Source organism: Camelina sativa, chromosome 16, assembly GCF_030686135.1.
Source record: "Camelina sativa cultivar CO46 ecotype springtype chromosome 16, ASM3068613v1".
Taxonomy (NCBI): Eukaryota; Viridiplantae; Streptophyta; class Magnoliopsida; order Brassicales; family Brassicaceae; genus Camelina; species Camelina sativa.
The window spans coordinates 13320152-13343238 of record NC_141895.1 but is presented as its reverse complement, the minus strand read 5'-3'; the positions used below and the strand labels follow the sequence as shown (position 1 = coordinate 13343238).

The window sequence follows — 23087 nt, the reverse complement described above, 5'->3', positions numbered from 1 at the left end:
AACTTGTAATTATCAATTTGTGCATTGCTTTTAAACTCATGGATACCATATACATATTTGGATCATTTTTCTCCTTTTTACCACTCTTGTTGATCCAAGTAGCTGATTGCACCATTAAAATCAGTTTCCCCTACCCTTAACCAACCCTTCTTTCAAGTCATGTTTATTCTTGAGTGTGTAAGGCCTTTTTGGGATTGAGCTTGGTAGAAAGTGTTAGGTTTGAGCTGACAAGAATATTGCCTTGTGTAGTTCTAGTTTGCAACTTTCAAACTAGATAGGACTAGGTGGTTTAATTGTTGGGTTTAAGACTTGGTTGTTTTGAAAAAGAAAAGAAAATAAAAAGAGAGAAAGAAAAGGTTATAGTCTATAGGAGGAGAATGTGTTTAAGAAAATGTAAACTCTAGTGAAAGAATGGGAAGTATGAGATTGTTAAAGATGGTTCTAATCAAAGAAAAGAAAAGAAAGAAAAGAAGAGTCAAGAAAAAAGCTTTTATGTCTTAAAGATTAAGAAGAAGAGGGAACCATAGCAATAAGAAAGAAATTCCCATTTCACTAGTTGATTCAAATAAGAAACCTCTCCTTAAGGCTTAAAAAGAAAAGTGAAAAGGGTATTTGAGAAGAGATGAAGATAAGGGTAGAAATAGGATCATTTGGGATTAGAATGATAGGATCAAACACTTTGGTTACTTTTGGGTAGACAAGGTTTTGTTCTTGTATGTGTCTAAGTGTTCTTACCTTTAGCATTCTTCTAAAGCTCAATCCATTTTTATGAGAGAACCTTGATATTGATAAGCCCCACTCTAAAGAAAGACTATCATTGTCTCTAAACCTTTATTACCAAGCCAAATGAGTTTAAAGCATTGCATAAGATTGATTCATGTTCTTGCTTAATGAATCTTAAAGGAAATGGTTGATTTGAATGCATGTGGATATCTAAGGATCAAATCAGTATACTGCATTTTTCCCCTACGAGCAGCCCTTAAAATAGAACCAAGTGACCACCATCGATCTTCTGCAGCAAGGGAATTTTTATGAAAAAATCGTCGGGGAGATCCGACAATAAGGGTGCTAGAGCAGACATAGTGTTGTAAACAATAATTTTATTCTAGTTTGTAGTTGAGAGGTAATAGACTAAAGAAACGGAAATACTTGTATATATATACAGAGATAGCATAAAAGTATATTATTTGGTTGGACAGAATACAAGAAAGCAATAATTTTACTATAACTCAACCATCACATGAATCGACGAGACCTTTCGTTTTCTCTTAAATACCATAACTCAGCCGTGAAGTCATATAAATCAGTCATCTACTTCCAGATTATTATTAGTGATAACTCAGCCATTACTTACTATAACTCAGCCATCACATGAATCAACGAGACCTTTCGTTTTCCCGTAAAACTATAACTCAGCCTTTAAGCAATATTTTGGCGGGAAAATATAATTTAACCTAATAATAGACGCGATCTTTCGTTTTCTGATGTTCATATATTTTACTTTGTTTTTCCTTAGCATATTCACATCTTTTCCATGATTTCCCATCACATTTGTCCATTAATGTATCGCTTTAGAACTGTTTATGCATTAGAGTATGTTTGCATTGCATTTGCATAGTCTCTTGCATAAACAAGTGATTTTGGATCCTAAGGAGCATCGAAGGAATGCTGAAGAAGATTAAAGCTATCAAGTGAGGGAAACAAAGGATTTAGAGCTGAAGAATCAAGGTCCAGAAGTGCAGTCGACCGCCCACTCGACCAGACACTCGACCGTGTGCGGAGAAGGACTCGACCGGATGGAAGAAGCAGAAGAAGATGGCCACTCGACCAGCACTCGACCGAGCACCTGGTCGAGTTGACCGAGTCGCCCTCCTATTTTGTCTTTTAGCATTTTTAGGGCTTTCCTTCCTTTTTCTATATAAGCCTTGTACCCTGCAGCCACAAAAAAAGGAGAGAATTTTTAGAGTACAACAATCCAGACCTAGGATGTACCCTTTTAGGAATTGTTTCACTTTTTGCATTTCCTTGCATAGATTCTCTAGCCACTTTTGAGAAAAACTAAGAAATCCTTGATACTTGTTGGTTCCACAACTTTCTAAGTACTGAGATTTTGGGTTTGATTTCTTCTTCAATATTGTAGATCTCTTACTCCTCTATCTAGTCATGCAAGTTTCATTGATTTATGGGTTTATCACTTTGTTCATCATGTTTTGTGATTGTGAGTAGTGGTTTAGGATCTTAAGGATGGATTAGGTTGGGTAAAGGTTATGGGTGTTTAGATTGATCAAGCTTGTATGTTGCATATCTCTTCTGGCTTAGATAAGCTCTATGCTATCCTTGTACTGAGAGGGTGAGGATATATCTCATGCTTCTTAACGTCATACCAATGTTTAAGCTGCTGGATAAGGCTAAGGCTAGAGATTATCATTAAGCATGCTAAGAGATTAGATGCTTTGTTTGATTTTTGACAATAATGATCTGGGTTTTAATGCCTCCTCTTATATGTAATAGCCAGTGAGAGCTGGGTCTAAGAAGTATCTGAGCTTGATTGTTATTGCCATGAGAATGGATTAACATGTCTTGGAAGATCATTGTCTATTTCAATATTTGCTCTGTTTCTGACATTCGTTCGTCAACTCGACCATTCACTCGATCGTGCATCCGATCGAGTGCCTGCTCGAGCTCATCCAGAGTTCTTGTTTATGTTCTGCATTTACCTGTTTCCTTTCCTGTCTTGCATTAGTTTATCTTAGTAGTTTGTACATTCTGCATTTCATAATCATCATTAGGTTGTTAGTGACAAACATCCTTTATATTTGGCTTGACTTAGATACGTATTCACATCCTGATTGCTTGGATCACACTCATTTTGGTTTGACATCTTTTATGTTACAACTACATAAGGGTAATTGAAACACCTTGCATTCATCACCATACCACCAAAAGAACATGTTTCATTTTCTTATTGTTTTTCCTTTATATTCCCCTCATTCATATGTCTGACTCTCTTTCATCTCATTCTTCATTTCTATTGTTTCTCTGTATACTCTCCTAAATCACAAATATTTCTATTTGTTACATCTTCCTATCGACATGGAAGTTGTTCCTCATATCGATGGATAGTTTTTTAGAGATGTCGAAGCGATCATTTGCGCCACTGATCGGGAGAATATTCTGGTTCTAAACCCTGGTGTGGGTTCCTGGGTTGACACAACCACTGTTACGTGGTTCAAGTTCCTTCATGTTCTCTCTATCGAGATTGGAGGAATACTTCAACACAACTAGCACCATGCGTGGCCGACGTACCGCTTGATTCCCTTCCACTTTAAGAGACGATGGTTTCTCCTCCTCGCGGTAAGATCTCTGGACAAACCACCATATTGATATTATTCTATACTCTTATCGTTTCTTTCCTTTGATTGTAGCGTAAATACACGTGGGATCCAAAGCATACTTTAACGGTCTGGATGCAGTTTAATTTGGTGGCTAGTACATTATACAAAGCCCAGATGCGTGCGCTCAAGAGGATATGGGCGAAAGGTGGCAATAAACACGAGATGCTGAGTAGCATAGTTTGGAATTATTTGGTCGATATGTTTGAAGAATTTGGCCCTGATAACGTCGGTTTCAGAAAGTGATTTCCATTGTACTTTTGTGTCGTCTTCTATATGAACTATGAACTATGAACTAGGAACTACGATTGTGTGTTTTTTTGTACCTTCATATTAATATAAATCAGTCGTTATTTCGACATCTCAGCCATTACGGAATGATAACTCAACCATACAGTTCGATAAATCAACCACAATATTTGATAACTCAGCCATCACTTTATCTTAATTATTTACATAACTTAGTCATGAATAACGATAACTCAGCCAACCCTCAAATTAGAATGTGTAAAAATCACTCTAAGTCAATAAATATACCTTTTTATTGGTTTTAATGATAGTAACATTCATATTTCCTTTCTAAATTTAAATTTTGAGTTATAATAATTTTAATATTCAGTTGTTGAAGAAATAGTTTTACAAAATAAAATTCGAAATTCAAATAATAATTATTTAATTATTTTGAATAATATATTGTGAATGTGAATTTGAGCAGGCACAAAATTAGTGATTTTTCGCGTTTCCCTAACAACATTTTTTGTGACATCGAGAGACGTTTTAATATTTATTAGGAGTTTGGCAGAACGAAAGATCCAGGAAAAAAAGAAGAATACATTTTCATATTAATGAGAAGACCCTAAACGATAACTCAGCGATCATAAACTATACCTCAGCCATCACTCCAATTATAAGACTAAATAACCGACCAAACCGAACCGAACCGAAGCGAAAAACTTATTTTCCCCTTTTTGATTAATTACGGTTATATTCGGATTGCTATCGGTTATATTAAGTTAATCTACCTAATTTGGATAACATTTGGGTTATTTATGGTTATATATTAATCTAATCGGCCCATAACCGGAAATAACAGAAAAATAATTTCAAAAATTTTAAAAATTACCACCTTAAACCAAATTCCCACCTTAAACCAAACACAATATAACCAATACCAAACTGTTAAATTAAAACCCATAATGTTGGAAATATGAACCCTAAACCCCAAACCCTAACCCTAACCCCTAACTCCTAAATGTCATGTTTTGAATGTTTTACACATTTTGATCAGAATGTGTAAAAGTCACACCTTGTCTATAATTATTACTTTTATTGGTTATAATGATTGTAATATTCATTTTTCAATTCTAAATTTAAATTTTGGGTCATAATAATTTAAATTTACATATATTTAAAAAGTCAGCCATGTAAGGCAATAACTCAACCATCTCTTAGTCACTTTGTCGGAATGTTTTTAATTTTTATTCGAATTTTGAGTTCAATATTTTAATTATTTTGTATAATATATAGTGAAAACGCTGACTTTGGAGGATGTTTTACGTGTGTGGATATGAGCATAAACATAATTATTGTTCGGGTTTCCCCAACAACACTTTTTGTAATATCAAGGCACGTTGTAATTGGATAATTTATTAGGAATATGACAGAACGAAAGACCAAGGAAAGAAAGAAGAATATGTTTTCATATTATTGAGGACCGTAAACAATAACTCAGCCATCATAAACGGTATCTCAGCCAACCCTTAAATTAGAATGAATAAATAACTGACCAAACCGAACCGAACCGAAAAAATAATTTTTCCCAATTTGGTATTTTTGTATTTGTATGTTTGGTCAATTTCGGTTATATTCGGCTTAATTTCAGTTATATCAGACTAATAGACTTAATTACAATATATTAACGATTATTTATGGTTATATATTAATCTAACCGACCCATAACCGGAAATAACCAAAAAAATTTGTAGTTTTTAAAAAAAAAAATTCAAATGGTAATCATATTAGTATATCCATATTACCAGCTTAAACCAAACACATTAGAACCACAACCAAACTGTTAAAATAAATAATGTTACTCATCTACACCTCAAACCCTAAACCCTAACCCTAACCCTAACCCCTAAACGTCTTGTTCTGGTATGTTTGACACATTTTGATCAGAATGTTTATAAATCACTTTTTTCTATAATTATTATTTTTATTGGTTATAATAATTGTAATATTGATTTTTCCATTCAAAATTGAAATGTTGAGTTATAATAATCTTATTTTACAATTATCTCATAAGTCAGTTGTGTAAGTTTGTAACTCAGCCATTACTTGCTCAAAATTTTAGCCCATTTTTTAATAAAAAATGATTTCAAAAATTTGAATCCAAACTTTTAAATTCCTTTTTAATAATAAATCGTTTAAAATATATTTATTACGCGTGTTGATGATAACAAGAAACATAATTATTGTTTGTGTATCCCCAACAACACTTTTTTGTATTCCTGAGCGGGTATATAATAAATTATTATGGCCGTTGAATAACTCAGACGTAACACCATTAATATGGTTGTTGCATAACTCAGCCGTAACATCATTGTTAATTTAACCGACTATCCTAAGTCAGTCTTGTAAAGAACACAACTCACCTTCAAGTATATTAATGTGAAACTATGTCGTTCGATATAAAGTATGGTATTTGTTGTGATTTATTGCTTTAGTTAGTAATTGAGATCGAGTCAAGATGATGGTAAATAGAGATATCTACGGTGGCAACTCCAGGACTGATGAGAAAACTGATTTTGAAGCACTAGCTGAGGTAGATCTCTGGACTATCTGAAATCTCAAAGCGTTATCTTAATATTGTGTTTGTGGAACTGTAGGAGCTGAATCGTAATGAAATAAATATGAAAATGAGGTACGGCGAAATCCGGAGGTGTGACAAGGGCGTTCCAATCGGGTGTAATTTCGTTGCGGTGCTTCTCGTTGCCACTTCTAATGATCCTAGCACGAGAGGAGAACGTTATTTCAGTTGTCCGTATGACATCACAGATGTAAAGATATTTGTACTCTTATTTTTGAGTTTTGTGTTCTGCTTCTGATTTTTTTTTTAGTGTAATATGAATTATGTACTATTTGTAAGGGTCCCAGTCAAGGCTGCGGTTTCAGGAAGTGGTGGACTGATGCATTGCGTAAAGAGTTTGCTAATATGCTGGAGGAAAAAAATGAGATCAAACAGGACTTGGATGCAGCCAAGAAGCGCATCGAGATTCAAGAAGAAATGATCTTGAATATGGAAAAGAAATATGACGCGCTGGAGAAGAAGTTTGAGAGCTTGAACAAGTATCTGTGAGATTAGTCAAGGTTCGTTGTGGTGTTTTATTTTTTATTTGGAATTGATATGAACTTTCTATGTTGTGGTGTTTTATCAATCTATTTTAATAACTCAGTCATGATTAATAATAACTCAGCCGTTATAAACTATCTCAGCCAACCCTCAAATTAGAATGACTAAATAACTGACCAAACCGAACCGAACCGAAAAAATAATTTTTTCCTATTTTGGTATTTTTGTATTGGTATGTTTGGTTAATTTCGGTTATATTCGACTTACTTTCGGTTATATTAGGCTAATCTACTTAATTACAATATATTTTGGGTTATTTATGGTTATATATTAATCTAACCAACCCATAACCGGAAATAACCAAAAAAATCTAAATTTGTTTTTTAAAATATTCTTATGGTAATCATATTAGTATATCCATATTACCACCTTAAACCAAACACATTAGAACCAAAACTAAAAAACAAATAATGTTACTCATCTAAACCCTACATCCTAAACCCTAAACCCCAACCCTAACCCTAACCCCTAAACGTCATTTGTTGTATGTTTTACACATTCTGATGAGAATGTGTAAAAATCAATCTTTCTCTATAATTATTATTTTTTATTGGTTATAATAATTGTAATATTCATATTTCAATTCTAAATTTAAATTTTGAGTTATAATAATGTAAATTTACAAATATTTCATAAGTCAGCCTCCATCACTTTGTCACTTTGTCGGAATTTTTTTTATTTTTTATTCAATTTTTGAGTTCCATTTTTTAATTATTTTGTATGAAAAAGCTAACTTTATGAATTTATTACATGTGTGGATCTGAGCAGACACAATATTATTGTTTCGGGTTTCCCCAACAACACTTTTTGTAATATCGAGGCACGGCATGAAAGACCAAACGAAACCGTACCAAGTACATAACTCAACCATACGAAGTACATAACTCAGCCATAACTCAGCTGTACGAAGTACATAACTCAGCCATAACATATATGTTTATTTAATATTTACTTATAACTCAGCCATGTGAAGTACATAACTCAGCCGTAACATTGAAAAGATACAAAACAAAGAAATCCAAATGTTTTAACATATCCAAGTACAAGTCCTACCAAAAAGAAATACAAATGTTTTTTAGTCAAACTGATTCATAAATTCAGGTGCCTCATCGTAGATGTCTGCTGCCATTTTAACATGTATAGCCTGGATATTTTGATCACAGATTCCATCAAAAGACACACCAAGTGCTAGACATTCAATAAACTTTAAAGCGTACACGCCACAGTTACCATCCTGTACGTTTTGCGGGACCTTGGCTTTACTCCTCCTCCTGAAGGTAAACTGTTTGAAAGTAGGTGTACGATATTCGTGAGAAACATTCTCGTTCATCATTGCTGGAATCATCCGCGTAACCGCCCTACAAGCAGTCAGCATTTTATCCTCACTTTCTTTGGTTACTTGTCCGACGATGCTATCAAAGCAATCAATATGCCCCCTAACCAGATCCACGTTCAGCGCCACCCAGTGATCGCCTCCAGTTTGTGGAGCAATATACAGGTGATCCACATCTTCAATCCACTTCAAATTAGTTGGTGGATATGAAGGTATCAAACCTTTAACTAAATATTCATAACTATTGCCAGTGAGTTTAAATAGCTTGGGTTTGATCTCGAACTGAGTATGATCATGAATCATCGTACTGGTGAACCACGGGTCTATAAACGCAATGCGTTTGTTGTGATATGGGAAGGGATCTCGGTTGTACCTTATCCTAAGGAGTCTCATAAACGTGCCCATGTGCTGTAAAAAATATGACTGAGTAAAGAACATCAACTCAGACAACGACAACAATAACTAAGACATTAAGATAAACTGATTCATCACGACTTCGATTTAACTTACTGCATCAGAAAGCCACCCATAGGTACCATATTTTTCTGGCCTCAGTGGCCAGTCCTTTCACTCAGTGATTAGCTCCCTATAGAATTCAACTTCGACTGGTCCCTTGCCTAAAAGAGTATTCCTAACAAACAAATAAACACAAGTTTATATAATGTTAACAAGATGTGATTAACTTGTTAAAAAAAGGGTCTAAAGGGTTCATTACTCATATTTGTTTAGAAAATTCAAAAGTTTCTACAACTGGACCGGATCAACAGGTGCTAGAGGATCATATATTCCAGGTCTAGGTGAACAGTTCTTCCTCATGCACGTCAGTCCGTTGTCTCCAATATAAGGGAAAATCCTGCTTGGATGAGCTTGTTGTGTATTCAATGCACTCACATCCGATGACAGCTTAACACTATCCAGCCTTAAAGCTTGAATTCTATCAAGCCTAATCTGTTCCTCTGCGTCTTCCTCAGATTCAGGTTCAAATGCATTGGCTTCAGCAATAAACTGGTCTGTAATATCACATACACTGCTTTCATCAGCTTCTGCACCAGCTTCTCCCTTATTCAAGCCTCCAGGTTTTACAGGAGACAACGGCCTAACAGTATTAGGATTTTTAGGCTTTCTACATCTACCTCTTTTCTTTGGTTGAATGTCTCCAGCCGCTAATTCTATAACCTTCTTTGCTGCAGCTGCAGCTACTTCTTTCGCCTTCTTTGCCGCAGCTACTTCTTTGGCCTTCTTTGCCGCAACTACTTCTTTGGCCTTCTTTGCCGCCTCTAACTCTTTGGCCTTCTCTGCCACCTCTAACTCTTTGGCCTTCTCTGCCACCTCTAACTCTTTAGCATTTATCCTCGTGGAATGTCGTGTTTTCATATCAGCTGGTTTCTTGGCAGCTGGAGACTTCTTAGCAGCTGGAGACTTCTGAAGGAAATCAAGAGGATTATTAAAACCATCCATCAGATTCTTACTGATCCAATCCAAACCACTGCCATCAACAGATTTCTTTTCCTGTATAACATAGCGAAGACAATTAAAGATAATGATAACTCAACCTAAACATTCTGGAAAATCAGCCATAAAATTAACATAAATCAGACATTACCGAAGGACTGTTGATAGAGTAGGTTTGTTGCATTTTTCCTGGAATGACTGGTGGACTTTTTGGTGACAGTAGTTTTGCCTGACGGTCTGGTGATACCAGGTTCTTTATTTTGAAATTTGAAAACACAGATGCCATGTTTTTCGCAAGTCCCGTGTTTTGGCCAGTTTCCCTAACACCCATGGAAAGCACGTGATCTTTCATCTGTTTGAGATCACGCGCAAAAGATCCAAACCTGTTTTCCATCCTTTCATTCATCTTCTTTTCCAAACTATCTCCAATCTTCTTCTCCAGATCAGAAGGCATATTGGCAATGTTTGTATCAAGGGTGTCAAACCTTGAGTTTAACCTAGACACCAAGTTAACAAGAGTTCTAACCGACACATCTTTACCCGCATCTTCCTCCTCACTAGCCAACTGAAAAAAATACACAAACTATCGTAAACAAGCTAACGAAAGGTTACATAAAATATAAACTCACTATACACCATATAACATACCTTTTTTCCTTTCTTCTTCCTCTCATGTACAGCTCCTGCTCCTTCACCGGATTCACCACCCTGAATGGTGGAAGTTTCATCCTTCTGGACTTTCCTCTTCTTTGCGGGAGGAGATTCAGGCTCAACAGCTGCTTTAGCTTTCTTTTTCTTCTTCTTCTTATCACTCCCCCCCTTAGCCTCCCAAAAACCTTTAACAAACGTATCCATATGTATGTCTTCGATCAGGCGATCAACAGCTGGGTCGTCTTCTTGATCTGGCCACGTATGAAATAGATCGCAACCATTTTCCTTCATAACCATTTTACAGACACGCAGCTGTAACATACGAGATTATGAAACCCATCAGTAAGTTATTACTCAGCCATCACTAAACCATAACTCAGCCATAAAATAACCATAACTCAGCCATCATAGAACATAAATCAGCCATCAAAGAACCATAACTTAGCCATCACTAAACCATGACTCAGCAATCACTAAACCATAACTCAGCAATCACTAAACTTAATAATAACTCAGTCATTACAAAACAATCACTCAACCACTAATAAACCATATCTTAGCCATCATTTAAAACAATAACTCAGCTAGTAACTATCAGTATATCATAACGCAATCAAAACCTTACCTCACCAAGCGCTCTGATCTCTTCAGCAATAATCGTTTCCATCGTTGAACGTGTACGGTTTCCATGCCATCGAAGCAACGGTATGGCATCATCTTCAGCTGATGCATTACCAAACCGATCTCCAAAGCATTTGATGGACTCATACGCCCAAGCCTATAACACGGGTGTAAACCCATTAAGGGCTTCAAATGTTGACCGACCCCACGGATAAATCTTCATTGCTTCATCATCAAAAACTCTTTTGGCACTTTCATATGGAATTCTATAGTTATGATGCAAACCATAAAGTCCAATGTGTTGAAGAAGCAACATCCCCAACCATTTACGGGGATCAGGGTTTAGCCATGATCGGCACACTTTCAGTCCTTCCCTGAGTTCATTTAATGATGGACCTTCCCCACCAGGCACTTTCAAAAGTCTGAAGAACTCTTTGTGTTTCTCTTCAAGTTCAAACCGTTCTGTCGGCATTGGGTCTATGTTTAAACCCGTCACATGAGCAAATTCATTCAATCCAAACCTGATAGTTGACCACCGACGACAAACCAAAGCTCCTTCTTATGTACCCTTAACTGGTTACATAGTAGGAAATGTACTAGCTTACCAGACCAGACGAATTGGCTATCAACTAGCTTAGAGATTATTCCAATAGGTAGATCCTTCGTTTTTTCCCACACATCATGTCCTATTGCTTCCCTAATCGCAGGGAATTCTCTCATCCTGAAATTGGTATTAATTTATCTTAACTCTAGATTAGAGTTTCCTTCCGCGTATAGTCTTGGGGGGTAATCCCTTGCTTGTTCTTCAAAAATATTCACCATCGACATCTGATAAATAATATAATTCATAAGTAAATCATAAAATAAATCAGCCATAACATAAAACAAACTCATACAAAAAGCGTAACATAACTCAGCCACAAATACATAACTCAGATCTAAAGCACAAAATAACTCAGTCACCAATACAAAACTCAGCCGTAACTCAGTTGCAAAATAAAACAAATCAGTCATCGAATCGAATAGATCTAACAAATCAGCCGTAAACCCTAAAAATAAATCAGCTATCGAATCGAATAGATCTAACAAATCAGCCGTCATTAACGACGGTGAGAATCAGTTGTAAATCATCGATAAAAACCCACATTCAGCCGGAAAACTCGAAACTAAACACTCAACACATACCGGAACGTTTAAACGAAGACGAACACGACGACGAAGCTAGAGAGAGAGCGAGCAAAGACGGCGAGAGAGAGCGACGACGAAGAAAGAGATAGCGATGATGTCGAGAGATTGAAGGCAAGAGAGTGGACAATGACAGAGTATCGCCGGCGACGAGAGAGAGTATTTTTGTGTTTTTAATTTTGCGGTTTGTGAACAGTGAAAATATTCACTTTCCCTCTCTTTGATATAAACAAGAAAAAACAACTGTCCATCCAAAAAAAACTGCTTAGTGATGTGTTAAATCATATCTGATGTGTATTTTAATTTGCCGATGTATATATATATATTTTTTTTTTACTCAGAATCGAAAAATTAAACCCAATGGGTAAATTCTAATTATACCCAGGGCACTAAACATTTGAGTAATTTTCAAAATATTGTTAGATATGAGTAATAAACCAACTTTTGGAACACATTTGAGTATTTCTTTCTTATATAATACATGCTTGTTCTCTAGTTGATGATGTGTTTATGTGTAAATGTTGTTATATGATGATGTTTCTCTCTATAAAATACACATTTTGTTTATGAGGTCTATAAATGGTTTTGTGTAGGATTTCGATAACGGATCGTATCGTATTTTTCATGAAAGCGAAGAGATACAAGCTATAAAAAAAACGAATGAGAAATTTCAAGTCTGGTATTGATATTATGATGCTGGTTTTGTCAATCATTACGAAGATTCAATATTTTGTTCTGCAGATACCATGCCAGATTAGAAAGCCAGCTACAAGAGTTGGACATGAATACATACAAAAACAATTGGTTCATGAGAAACGTGACACTTTCCGACGTTAGTACCGTATGGACCCATAACCATTTCTAAATCTATGGTCTATTTTGAGATTGGATATGGGTTTGAAAGACACAAGATATGTTTCAATTGAAGAAATGCTTGCCACATTTTTGTTCATCGTTGGTCAAAATTCAAGATATGTTTCAGCTGAAACTAGATTTCAGAGATCAAGACTTTCAATAAGTAAGAGCTTTAACACAATTCTGAAGGTGTTAAAAGCACTTGCTCCAAAGTATATGGCTAAACCCGGGCTTCCAGTGCCTACAAAAATAAAAGATAGCACACGATTTTATCCTTATTTTAAGGTATGACATTGTTTTCTTCTGCTCATTTTCTAGTATTTCAAAAACCTATATGGCTAATCTTTTGTTTCTATTTTTTTAGGATTGAGTAGGGGCTATTGATGGAACTCATATCCTTGCAATGATAACAGGACAAGACTTGGCTAGCTATCGTAAACGAAAAGGACAACTATCGCAAAATGTCTTAGCTGCTTGTAATTTTGATTTAGAATTTACATACGTTCTTAGCGGTTGGGAAGGTTCAGCTAACGATGCGAATGTACTAAACGATGCTTTAACTAGAAACACCAACAAAATAATAGTTCCAGAAGGTACGTCATTACATTATGATAAAACTAATATTCTTTCTTAGTAATTTTTAATTGATCTCACTTATATTTGTCTAATTTTAGAATTGTAGGAAAATATTATTTAGTTGATTGTGGATTCGCCAATCGTCGTCAATTTTTAGCTCCATTTCGAACTACTCGCTATCATATCCAAGACTTTAGGAGACAAGGAAAAGATCCTGCAAATGCAAATGAGTTGTTTAATCATCGACACTCTAGCTTACGAAACGTAATAGAGAGGATTTTTGGCATCTTTAAGTCAAGATTTCTCATCCTCAAATATGCACCACTCTTTCCATATAAGACGCAAGTAGAGTTAGTACTTGCTTGTGTTGTTTTACATAATCTTTTTCGTAGAGAATGTCGTTCAGACTTAAATGAAGATGTGAATAATGAGGAGGAAACTGACGTTAATGGAAGAGTTGATGAGAGAATCATGAAAAAAAACAGCTTCATGGTACTCAAGACCAACAAAGAGTCATTGCTAATAGCTGGAAAGCAACTATAGCGGAAAACATGGGGAAAACGAGCTATTTACCCACAAGAACTATCTTATCAAGCTAGATAGAGCCTGAACTTTGACATCGATCTATATATCCATCAAACAAACGTTCTACACATATTTCTCCCCAAAATAAAAATTTTCTATTTAAATATCCCCAAATCTTGGTTACATTGGTTTACACTTCAAAACCCGAATTAAACCAAATATTAAACCACTAAAAGTTGATTGTAAACTGAATTAAAATCTGACCAAACATTAATTGATATGATATCTCTTCTTGGCCCGATTCTTCCAGCAACAAATGATATTGATAAATTTGATTTTCAATTACAAAAACTGATTGGATAAATTTATTGTAATTAAATTCGATTGTAATTAACCATAATTGTTAGAGTAAGAAAATTGATGATGCAGATGAGCGGAAGTGATGGCCAAGAGTCACGTCACAAGAGCTGACGAAGATGGTGGAGGAAGGAACAGAGCCATGGATTATTGTGACGGCACTGTTTGGTGGACTACCCAGATCGCCTTCACCTTCTCCGACCACCACCACCATCTCGACATGTCTCTCTCCCGTGAAGACTCGCTTTTCCTCGACTTCTCTTTCTCTCCTCAACCGTCTCCACTCTCCACCTCGCTGAGTCCACTCGGTTGGAATAGCTCTTCACTTACCAGATCTCAAATCCATGGAGCGACAATGATGAAGCTGTGTCCATCTCTCTCCCCTCCTCCTCCTCTTCACTCGTCTTCTTCTTCAACAACCTCTGGATATCCGACATCGTCTTCATCCCACACCAACGATGGTGGTGTCAACAAAATTAAGAAGAATTTATATTCAAATTCGATTATAGTAGTGTCGTGGTCATGGAATATGCTCTCCTTCATTTTTTTCCATTAAAAAGATTTTTTTTTAATTGTAAGAACAAAGAATTTGCTCACTGTTTCATCGATGTGTTTTGGTTTTAGGTGTCAATCAGGTTCTAATCTAATCTAAATCTTGTATTCTTTGGTTTTAATTGGTTTTGTTTGTTTAGTAATTGGTTAAGTGAACAATAAACCGATGAAACCCAGATTTATGGGGTATTAGAACTCAAACTATTAATTCGGGGAGATTTGAATATAAAACTTTTGTTTTGGGGAGACATATGTGTAGAACGTTTCTTCGGTGGATATACAGATTGAGGTCAAAATTCGGACTATATCTAGCTTGATACGATAGTTTTTGTGGGGAAATAGCTCGATTTTCCTGAAAACATGTGGACATATACTATGAATATGAGATCATGATGTAGTATTAGTGTGCTTTCTATTAGATTGTCTTCATTCTTACCGTTAGTTTTTTTTTTAAGACGTTTAAATTTCACACTATGTTTCTTTTGATTTTTTCTGTCGCTGACTCATTTCTTTTGTCGCTGACTCATTTCTTTTGTCGCTGACTCATTTTTTGTCGCTGCTCTGGACTCATTCTACTACTGCTGCTGCATTACATATCGTCAACAATCATATATTTCTTGAGAGAATAAAACAGATCAATTGCTTCATTTTCTTGTGGATGTGCTAACCAAACCATCGTTGATTCATTTCCAACTACTTTAAACACTCGTTGGCAAGATGAGGTTCTCTTCGATCGTGTAGTCATCATGCTCATGAGGAATATTTATATTGTTCAAGGTCATCATTGTAACCGGTTTAGAAGAACCAGGTAACCAATGTAAACCGAGGTCAAAGGCTTTTAAGTTTGAGAGCTGCAGTTCTTCATATGAGATTAATCTTACGAACATCACTTTTTGGTTAACAGTAACAACTCTTTATTTTTCCCAAAATGCATCAATGATTTGTGTTGAGATCATCTTGGGCTTTTTGATTTGTGTTGCTGTCACTCCAGCAACGACTGAAAAAAAAAATGGCCAATGTTTATTTTTTTTCTTAATCAAAGTATGAAGAAGCTTACTGGGTTTATTATAATTAACCAACGACATTTGATTTTGTCAGTTGCTCTTTTTTTTTTCTTTTTAAATATCAAAATCACCCAAAATTCAATAATCAAATCTTAACAAATCTCAAACCCAAATCTCACCAAATTCAAAATCCCAAATTTTAATAATCAAATCTCCTAAAATTACACTCAAATCTTTCAAAATATCAAAATATTTATTTATAACTTTAAAAATGATAACATAAAAATATTTATTTTTATTTATTTTGATCATAAATAGAAGAAGTTAAGAAGTAGAGAAATTAACAGAAGTAACCAACAAAAAAACTTTTAATTAATTCACTAACCATTCTAACCATTAACCTATAATATTCTTTATATTTTCTATAATAATGACAGTTTTGCCTATATGACATTATGAACAGTTAAACACACGGTCTTTCATGTGCATCCCTTCCTCTCTTTCTTTTTCTTTCTTCCTTTATTTTTCTCATTTTCTTGTTTATCTATTATTTATTCATTTATACTTTACAATAAAATCTAAGGCAATTCTCGTAACTCTATTTACACAAATTATTTGGATTTCACAATCTTATTTAAAAATAAACATTTTCTTTTATATTTTTACTTGATTTTTTTAATTGAACAGCTTTAACTCAATATGTAACTAAAATAATGTAATTATTTATTCTACTATCCTATATAGAATACAATAATATTCTATTACATTTTCTTAAAATATATATATCTACTATTAATTTAATTTCCTTGTAACATAATTTTAGTATGCGCTTAATACGATAGTTTGGGTTCTCTATGTTGCATCCCTTAGGGTATAGTGTAATTTCTTCGGAAATTGTTAAATTTGGCATGTTAAATTTCATATGTTGTATATTTCTTATGAAACGGCTTGTTTCATAATTTTTTATTTCATTTCATACCATCATTACCATTACTATCAATATTTTATAAAAAATGTTTAATTCTATACTATTTAGTTTTGTTCTATGCTATTTTATTAATGTGTTGTAAAAAAAAAAATTCTATATATTACATGTGCGTGTGTCCTTCACTGATATCATCTCTAGTCTTTTTATATTGGCCTATGGTTATTCACTTATTTTTCTGATATATATTTCTTATGTTATATATTTTTTGTTTCATGCGTTTAACTCGTTTGCTTGGGTTGCCTATGTTTTATCCCTTAGGGTATATTATCACCGCTACCATCACTACTGTTTGGACAAAAATAATCGATTCGTTTAAAGACTACGGAAACAAGAAACAGATGTTGAATAGTTGTTTTTATTGATCAAAGTCTCGAGCTCAAATACAAGAATTCAAGGCACAACGAATCAATCTATAAACCCTAGCCGCGTTCTAGAGTTGAGTCGTGTGTCTTGTGTTTTAGGTCTCTTGCTTTCTTTCTTCCCCCTGTCTCTCGTGGAGGCCGCTCTCCTTATATAGAGACTCATTTGCCCTAATCCCTTAGGATTTCTCTTGGGCTTGCCAACTCTATCTATGATAGGGTCAGTCACGGGACAGTTGGCCCATTATTAAAGTCGGTCGTTAGACTCTTGGTCCCTTACCAGATCTAGTCGCGTGCCTTTCGGTCCATTGACGAAGTTAGTCGCAAGATTTTCGGTCTCGTGACAGAGTTAGTCACGAGATTCTCGGTCGCTTAACAGAGTCAGTCACGAGATTCTCGGTTCCTTGAACTAATCAAGAAGATTTTCCTTTTACAAGATAAACTCTTATTTACGCTGATTTTATCCAGCAAAATATGCGCTGACTAAATAAATTATATTTATTTATTTATGATGATAAAATTATGCCCAACAGTTAGCCCCCCATTCTCTATTTTCTTAGTATGAATTTAGAGAGTAGTTAGAAACAATGGTATTATTTTTCCAGCCAACAAAATCTCAAAGTCATGTAGCTTTTGAAATGATCTGTAATGGCTTGTGACGTCACCATAGCAGCTTTATCGAATAGTGACTCCGTAGAGACAATGTTGAGTCCTTAACGCATCCTGATTGTGATCGTTTTTGTACTTGACTCTATGTGCCATGACCATTTTGTAGGTTCTGACATTCTTGTTAGTCATAAGACTTGCTCGTGGCATTGATCTTGTATATGATAACATTCTCTTACCGTACGATAATCTCCACATGTGAGGATGTACGTGACAGACAATTTCTTATCTTGTGCGTGAGACACAACTTAGGTCTCGCATTCGTGACATGATCTGTCTCATGACATGATTTATATCTCAGGCTCAAGACATTGTTTATGTCCTTTGATCATGACGTTACATGTGTCTCCTCTTTATTGCATTGTTACATCTCGTTCCTAAAACAAGAGTATACGTCGAGCTCTCTTGGTGCGATTTGCCCACTACATCACAATTTTCATCGTACTAACATGAAATGATACTTATTTGTTGACATATCTACTGCTTCGTGCCATGTCACATGATTGTTTTGTGTTCACGATGTTATTCATGTCACGTGCCTCCGACACCATTCATATCACATGTTCATGACACTGCTCATGTTAAAAGCTAATGGCGTGAGTTTCATGCTCTCAACTTCTTGTCATCATGATTACTCTCATGACGTGATTTCTATCGTGCATTATCGACATCGCTCAGGGAATTAGTCACGTCATGTGCGTCTAACAGCATTTATGTCGTGCATTATCGACATTGCTCATGTCTTGCGCTCGTGACAGTCAAGTGTTCCATAACTGTCATGTGCTCGCTTCTTTAATAACAATGTTCATGACATTGTCAATGTTTTGTGCTTGTGACACGATTCGCGTTGTATGCTCATGACATCACCTATATCATGCGTCGTTATATGCTCAAGAAATAGTTCATGTCGCATGCCTCTGCTACCATTTGTGTCATGTGTGACTGCCGCTATTCATGCTCGTGTTCATAACATCGTCCAAGACATGCGCTCATGGCGTGAGTCTTGTGCTCACGACAGTCACATGGTTGCTTATGACACAAGTTATCGTCTTGTGCGCGTGACAGCCTGGTGTTTCATAACTATCACGTACGCAGCTCTTTAATAATAATGTTCATGACATCGTTTGTATCTTTTGCTCGTGATAGTCAGGAACATAACTGTCACTTGCTCACTTCCTTAATAACAATGTTCATAACATCGTTTGAGTGCTTGTGCTCGTGAGAGTCAGGTGTTCCACAACTGTCACATGCTCACTTCCTTAATTACAATGTTCATGACATTGTTTATGCCTTATGCTCATAGCACTGTTCACATGCTCATGGCATTACATACGTCATGTGGTATTGACATTACTTATATGCTCGCGATATTATCTTTGTGTACGTGACAAAGATCCACGTCTTGTGTCTACGACACGCACATGCTACTTTTTCAATGCTCATGACATATTGTATATGTTTTGTGCTCATGGCACAATTAAATCTCGTGCTTGTGACACGTCCAAGTCTCGTGCTCGTGACATGTCCAAGTCTCGTGCTCGTGACACGTCCAAGTCTCGTTCTCGTTACACATCCAAGTCTCGTGCTCGTGACACGTCCAAGTCTCGTGCTCATGACACGTCCAATCTCGTACTCGTGACATGTTCAAGTCTCGTGCTCGTGACACGTCCAAGCCTTGTGCTCGTGACACGTTCAAGTCTCGTGCTTGTGACACGTCCAAGTTTCGTGCTCGTGACACGTTCAAGACTCATGCTCGTGACACATTTTATGTGATAGTAACATACTCACAACAGGACTTGCTTTGTAGAATGAAAAACCAATTTTATTGAAAACGTTGTCCATAAAATGGGACGTGTAGTGTTAATCCTCGGAAAAATGCAAAAACACCAAAAATAAATAATTAAAAACCAAGAAACCATGGTAATAAAAGTAGTATTCCTTCAAATGCAGGGCATTCCAGCTATTGGGCTGATTTTTCCCTTCATTGCTTTGCAACTTACAGGCTCCTGACCCACGAACTTCAGTGACCTTGTAAGGACCTCCAAGGTGGGACCGAGTTTCCCAGCTCCTTGTTCCCTTGTATTTTGAAAAGGACGTCGCAAGACCCAGTCTTCTCTTGGAATGTCCACGTCCTGCCATTTTTGTTGTAGCTTCTAGCTGCTTCCTGTTGATAACACCAATTTTTGATTTTCGCTGCTTCTCGTTTCTCGTCTAGTGGATCGAGATCGAGACTCGTCAACTCTTCATTTTTCTGCAAGTTAGGGTGCTTGGTTTGTGCCATAGTCATGCCTACTTCACATGGCATTACTGTTTCCATCCGATACACAAGAGAAAACGGTTTTTTGTAAGTCGATGACTTAGTGATGGTGCGGTAAGCCCACAACATGCCTGGAAGCTCTATTACCCACTTTCCTTTAGACTTTTCCAGACGTTTCTTCAATAGTTTCACAATTGTTTTGTTTGAAGATTCAAAGCAGCTGGCGTATGATCGAAGGAAGTCGATAAGCCTCTTTTGTATGTCAGCTGCTAGTTTTAAACTCATGTTCACCCGCTTGTCAGGATCGTCTTCGAGTAATGGCATCTCATCCAACTGTTCCACCTCTGGTTCTTCCCTATGAAGTACCAGCAGTAGCTTCTGTAATTGCTATAAATGTAGACCCTTACCTTTTAAGGTAGTTTGATAGCATGAGCGTGAACTTTCTTGTTCTCCTACTATTTCTTTCACTCCCCATGGGGTGGGAAATTTGATAGCCTGGTGTAGAGTCGATGGAATAGCTCCCATGTCGTGAATCCAAGGGCGTCCCATAATAGCATTATAATCCGAAGCACAATCTACTACTAAAAATTTAGTGTGTTTGTTAACTCCCTCTGTATACACTGGAAGCGTCACTTTGCCAATACTCTGCTTGACCTCACCAATGAACCCACCTAATGGAATAGATTTTCGTGTCAGTCCTCCTTCGTCGAGACCCAACTCCTTATATGCTTGCATGTAAAGGATGTTAGTTGAGCTTCCATTGTCGATTAATATCCTCTTCATCAAACAATTAGCCACTGTTAGTTCTATTACCAAAGCATCGTTATGCAAGGTTGGTACACTGCTCTCACCAGTCGTAAAAGTTATGGTGTATGACGGCGTATCGCCTTTCATAGTGTGTCCTCTGCTTTAGTTCTTGACAGCTCTAGTGTTTCTTTTCGCAACTGAGTTAGTTATCCCACTTATCTCTGATCCTCCAGAGATAACATTGATGACTCGATCATGTTTTGGAGGCGAAACTGGGGCGTTCGCAATTGCTATTTTCTTGTTTCTCTCGCCATCCATGCGATTGTGGGTTTTATCTGACAAGTATTCCCTCAAGTGACCTTTTTTAAGCAGCTCATTCACTTCCATCTTCAATCAGATGCAATCTTCTGTTTTGTGGCCATCTCACGGTTCCACCCATCTCTTTCAATACACCAACTAAATGTGTATGAGAGATCGGGAGGTTACTAATATCTGGCCATGTTGTCGATTTAGGCCTCCTATCGTCAGCCTCGCTCAATATTCGATGCGTGTTCCTTCTTTCACTCATGGTGTTTTCATCACGAGGTCATTGATAAGGCTTATCATCCCTACTTGTTCTTTCGTTTCTCAATACACGGGAATTAGATCGTTGTGAACATCGCTGGCGATTAGCCGAGTCTTCCTGATGTGATCATGAGACCATCCAAAACGACCCTTGAGTCTTGCTCACCACGAACAAATTCAAAGGTGAACTCATGGCTACGCGATTTGGACCTACGAGTATTCAAAGGAGGATTCCGACCAATTCAAAAGGATTCTAGGTATGAAACAAAATGTTCTGGAATCTTGATCCATTCCATAACCACGGAGAATTGTAATCACATTAATATTTGTTTATATGTGAAAGATATGGATAGTTCAAGTCAGTGGATCTATCTCAGTTCCAGTTTTGTGCCTGAGCAAAAGACCGTGTTACACAAACCAACTTAGAAACAGTTTTGGTACAAAACCACTTGTAGGATGTTAATGAATCTCTTATGTTTCCAACAAGCTCAGAAAGAGAAGATTTGGCCCACGAAATACAAAGATACACTTCATTTGCCAAAGGAAGTCAATCTAGTTCTACACTTGAAGAGCTTTAGGTCCAATTGGTTTAGGACCTTCCAGAAGTACGTATGGCAACCAGGAGCTGTTTCTACTAAGTCCAGGATGAAGCAAAGATACAAACCATGTTGTTTCTCATCAGCAAGTTGGATCAAAGAGTAAATATCAAAGAAGATTCAAGAAACATTTAATGGGTCAATTCAAGATCTTATGGCCAAAGAGAGCATGGGAAAAACTATTGGGGATGATATCTATCAAGTCCAGCCCACTTTGAGCCTAATTCAAATCCAAGAAAGCCCAAAATAATCACTTTGTTTTGTGGTCAAAGAGGAGTGACGAAAATTGAGTTCAACTCACCTTGGGAAGGACACTTTGGGAAGACAAAGTTTAAGAGTTGAATCTTCATTAAACTATCTATCTTTATTGTGTTTTAGTTTCAAGAATAATACTTGGCTTTGTGACCAATTTTTCTATCTCTATATAAACTCATGTAATCTCATTTGAGAATCATCAACCAATTTTCCTTTTCTTTATTAGAGTTTATCTCTTTGTTCTTTGTCTAGAACATTTCTTTGTTTCTTGGTGTGTAATATCCAAGCAACAGCCTCCTTTTGCTGGACTAATGTGTCATATCTAGCAGTGATTAGAGTTGGGAATATCAGCAGCCTTCCGCAACTGCTGTGCGACCCCTCAATCCATCAAATCTCCCTTTTTGCACCTTGCACCTTGGCGAGTTTCTATCCTTTTTAGTCCAGCTGAGTGATCCTCGAATTTTGGGCGTATCAAGTGGTATCAGAGCCACTCAACCGGTACTTGTCTGTTCATCTTCTCATCTATTCATCTTTTCATCTTTTTTTCTTTCTTCTTCTATCTTTTTATTTTCTATCATTTTCTTTGTTTCATCTTCTATCTATTCATTTTCTTTCAAAAAAAAAAAGTGACAAAAAGAGAAAAACAAAAGCAAAAAAAATGTATAATGATCGTCGAGAACGTGGGTCATCGAAGACGAAGGGCTAGGGATTCCAAATCTACAGTTTCAAGCACTTATGGA

General features: G+C 36.3%; 1 protein-coding gene across 1 annotated transcript; it reads left to right on the top strand.

Annotated features, from left to right (window-relative positions):
* The first annotated feature begins 12937 nt into the window (after nucleotides 1-12937).
* Nucleotides 12938-14020, top strand: LOC147925452 (uncharacterized). The gene is made up of 3 exons (XM_087492630.1): nucleotides 12938-13186; nucleotides 13266-13494; nucleotides 13584-14020. Exons 2-3 carry the CDS (start codon nucleotides 13305-13307, stop codon nucleotides 14018-14020), a joined length of 627 nt encoding a protein of 208 aa, XP_087348756.1. The 5' UTR covers nucleotides 12938-13186; nucleotides 13266-13304.
* Nucleotides 14021-23087: the final 9067 nt, after the last annotated feature.

Excerpts from the sequence above, each read along its gene's own strand:
- LOC147925452 (XM_087492630.1), top strand. The coding sequence starts at position 13,305 with ATGATAACAGGACAAGACTTGGCTAGCTATCGTAAACGAAAAGGACAA. Across the intron at positions 13,495-13,583 it reads CAAAATAATAGTTCCAGAAG|GAAAATATTATTTAGTTGAT; the intron begins GTACGTCATTAC and ends TTAGAATTGTAG.